This window comes from Hemiscyllium ocellatum, chromosome 46 (genome assembly GCF_020745735.1).
Source record: "Hemiscyllium ocellatum isolate sHemOce1 chromosome 46, sHemOce1.pat.X.cur, whole genome shotgun sequence".
Classification (NCBI taxonomy): Eukaryota; Metazoa; Chordata; class Chondrichthyes; order Orectolobiformes; family Hemiscylliidae; genus Hemiscyllium; species Hemiscyllium ocellatum.
The window spans coordinates 14,074,045-14,076,936 of record NC_083446.1 but is presented as its reverse complement, the minus strand read 5'-3'; the positions used below and the strand labels follow the sequence as shown (position 1 = coordinate 14,076,936).

Below are 2,892 nucleotides of genomic sequence, written 5' to 3'. Positions count from 1 at the left end.
TTGTAAAAAAATGTCAGTGTTAAGTCGTCGTCCTTAATGGAGATGGGGAGGTCTAGGAAGGGGAGGGAGGTGTCAGAGATGGTCCAGGTAAATTTAAGGTCAGGGTGGAATGTGTTGATGAAGTTGATGATTTGCTCAACCTCCTCGCGGGAGCACAAGGTGGTGCCAATGCAGTCATCAATGTAGCGGAGGAAGAGGTGGGGAGTGGTGCCGGTGTAATTACGGAAGATTGACTGTTCTACGTAGCCAACAGAGACAGGCATAGCTGGGGCCCATATGTGTGCCGATGGCTATCCCTTTGGTATGGAGGAAGTGGGAGGATTCGAAGGAGAAGTTGTTAAGGGTGAGGACCAGTTTGGCCAAACGAATGAGAGTGCCGGTGGAAGGGTACCGTTGGGGAAGTCGGGAGAGTAAAAAATGGAGGGCTTGGAGGTATCTGGTCATGGCGGATGGAATTGTAGAGGGATTGGATATCCATGGTGAAGATGAGGTGTTGGGGTCTGGGGAAACAGAAGTCTTAGAGGAGGTGGAGGGTGTGGGTGGTGTCTCGAACGTATGTGGGAAGTTCGTGGACTAGGGGGGATAGGACAGTGTCGAGGTAGGTAGAGATGAGTTCAATGGGGCAGAAGCATGCTGAGACAATGGGTCGACCAGGGTGATCAGGCTTGTCGATCTTGGGAAGGAGGTAGAACTGGGCAGTGCGGGGTTCCTGGACTATGTTGGAAGCTGTGGGTGGGAATCTCCTGAGGTGATGAGGTTCTGTATGGTCTGCGAGATGATGGTTTGGTGATGGGGGATGGGGTCATGGTCGAGGGGGCGGTAGAAAGAGGTGTCCTCGAGTTGGCGTTTGGCTTCAGCGGTGTAGAGGTCAGTGCGCCAGAGTACCACTGTGCCCCCTTTATCTGCTCTCTTAATGGTGAGGTTGGGATTGGAGCAGAGGGATTGGAGGGCTGCGCATTGTGAGGGTGAGAGGTTGGAGTGAGGGAGGAAGGTAGACAGGTTGAGGTGGTTATTGCCCTGGCGGCAGTTGGAAATGAAGAGGTCGAGGGCAGGTAATAGGCCAGCGCGGAGTATCCAGGTGGATGCAGTGTGTTGGAGGTGGGCGAAAGGGTCCTTGGGAGGTGGGCAGGAGTCTTGATTGTGAAAGTAAGCTCGGAGGTGGAGGTGGCGGAAGAAGTTTTCGACGTCACAGCATGTATTAAATTCGTTGATCGTGGATGGAGGGGATGAAGGTGAGTCCTTTGCTGAGGACTGATCGTTCGTCCTCAGTGAGGGGAAGGTCTGGAGGGATGGTACTAAATCCCACTTCTCAGTGTATTAGGGGTCAACTTCAAATTCCTTTTCAAATGAGACCTCAGGGTTCATGCTGGCTCAGCAATGTTGCATTTTCACAGAAACTCTGCCTGTCTGCTGAATCGGCATCAGAGCATGTTTATCCCCTTTGACTAACTTTTATTTATTCAGCTGACTTCCTTGAATAAGAATAAATGAAACCGAATCTGAAAAGTATCAGAAAAGTATTTATTATTCTAGTCCCAGTTAAAGGAACAATTGTTCTGGGTTTCCAATACAGGCATAGAGTCATTTCACAAGATTTTACGTAATTCATTATTATTTTAAGATGCTGCATTAATGTATCTGTTCATTATACCCTCCCTAGTCTAAGTCAGTACTGCCTCAGAAATATATTATCTGCGAACCATGCATTTGGATTTGTGCATTTATGTTCCTGCAGCTAACCTTATAGCGATTGTGATCCTGTCCAGAAGAAGGTGTGGTTTATCCAGCTGTATCACTCGGTACCTGCTGTCCATGGCAGTGACAGATCTGCTTATGGTCGTCATTGCAGTGATTTTGCATCGGATTCGTAGCATTTATTTCCCAGTTAGCTTTCTAACAACCACTCCAGGCTGCAGTGCCAGCGCTGCTCTCAATTATGCAGCCAGAGACAGCTCTGTTTGGTTAACAGTCGCTTTTACCTTCGATCGATGTGTGGCCATTTGCTGCCAGAAGCTGAAAGTTAAATATTGCACGGAGAAAACAGCAGCTGTGGTGATAGCAACAGTTTGTTCTCTGAGCTTCATGAAGCACATCCCCACTTACTTCATATATGAACCAGTCTATGTAATAGACAACGTGCCGTGGTTTTGCAGCATCAAGTTGTCATTTTATACATCACCTGGCTGGGCAGCATTTGATTGGATGGATTGTATTCTAACCCCTTGTGTCCCTTTTATTCTGATCCTTTTGCTCAATACGCTGACTATCAGACACGTTCTAGTGGCTAATAAAGCACGCAAGAGACTCCAACCCAACTGCAATGGAGCGAATCAGAGGGACCCAGAGATGGAGAACCGGAAGAAATCCATGATCTTACTATTGTCTATATCAGGCAGCTTTGTTGCTTTATGGATGGCCTACGTCATAAACATGTTTTATGTGCGATTTACAAAGGGCAGTTATTTTGAAGCTTCCAATATTACTGACCCACGCTTCATTCTGCAGGAAAGTGGATACATGTTGCAACTTTTTAGTTGTTGCACCAACACGTGCATTTACGCAGCAACACAAAGTAAATTCAGGAAAGAATTAAATAATGCAGTGAAATACCCCTTTAAACTCATTTGCAAAATCTGGAAATAACTGAGCTCATTTATTAAAACATTCCGAAGAGAGTTCACACTCTGCTTATTCCATCCGTTATGTCTTATTGGTTTTTTTTCTGTCTCGTGACTGGCCCTCATTAATTTATTCTATTTTTTCATGTTCTCTCCCACATTAACTCGCTGCCCCACCCCTCACTGCCAACAGATTCCCTGCATATTTCAGGCAGCTCTGCCTCGATTCTGGAATTGTGTTTTGAATTGATATATTATAAAGGTCACTCCACTA

At 46.4% G+C, this 2,892-nt stretch overlaps 1 protein-coding gene across 1 annotated transcript; it reads left to right on the top strand.

The window, feature by feature from the left end:
* Positions 1–1,701: 1,701 nt before the first annotated feature.
* On the top strand, positions 1,702–2,643 carry LOC132836208 (probable G-protein coupled receptor 139). The gene has a single exon (XM_060855536.1). The coding sequence runs from the start codon at positions 1,702–1,704 to the stop codon at positions 2,641–2,643; it is 942 nt and encodes a 313-aa protein (XP_060711519.1).
* The last annotated feature ends 249 nt before the right edge of the window (positions 2,644–2,892 follow it).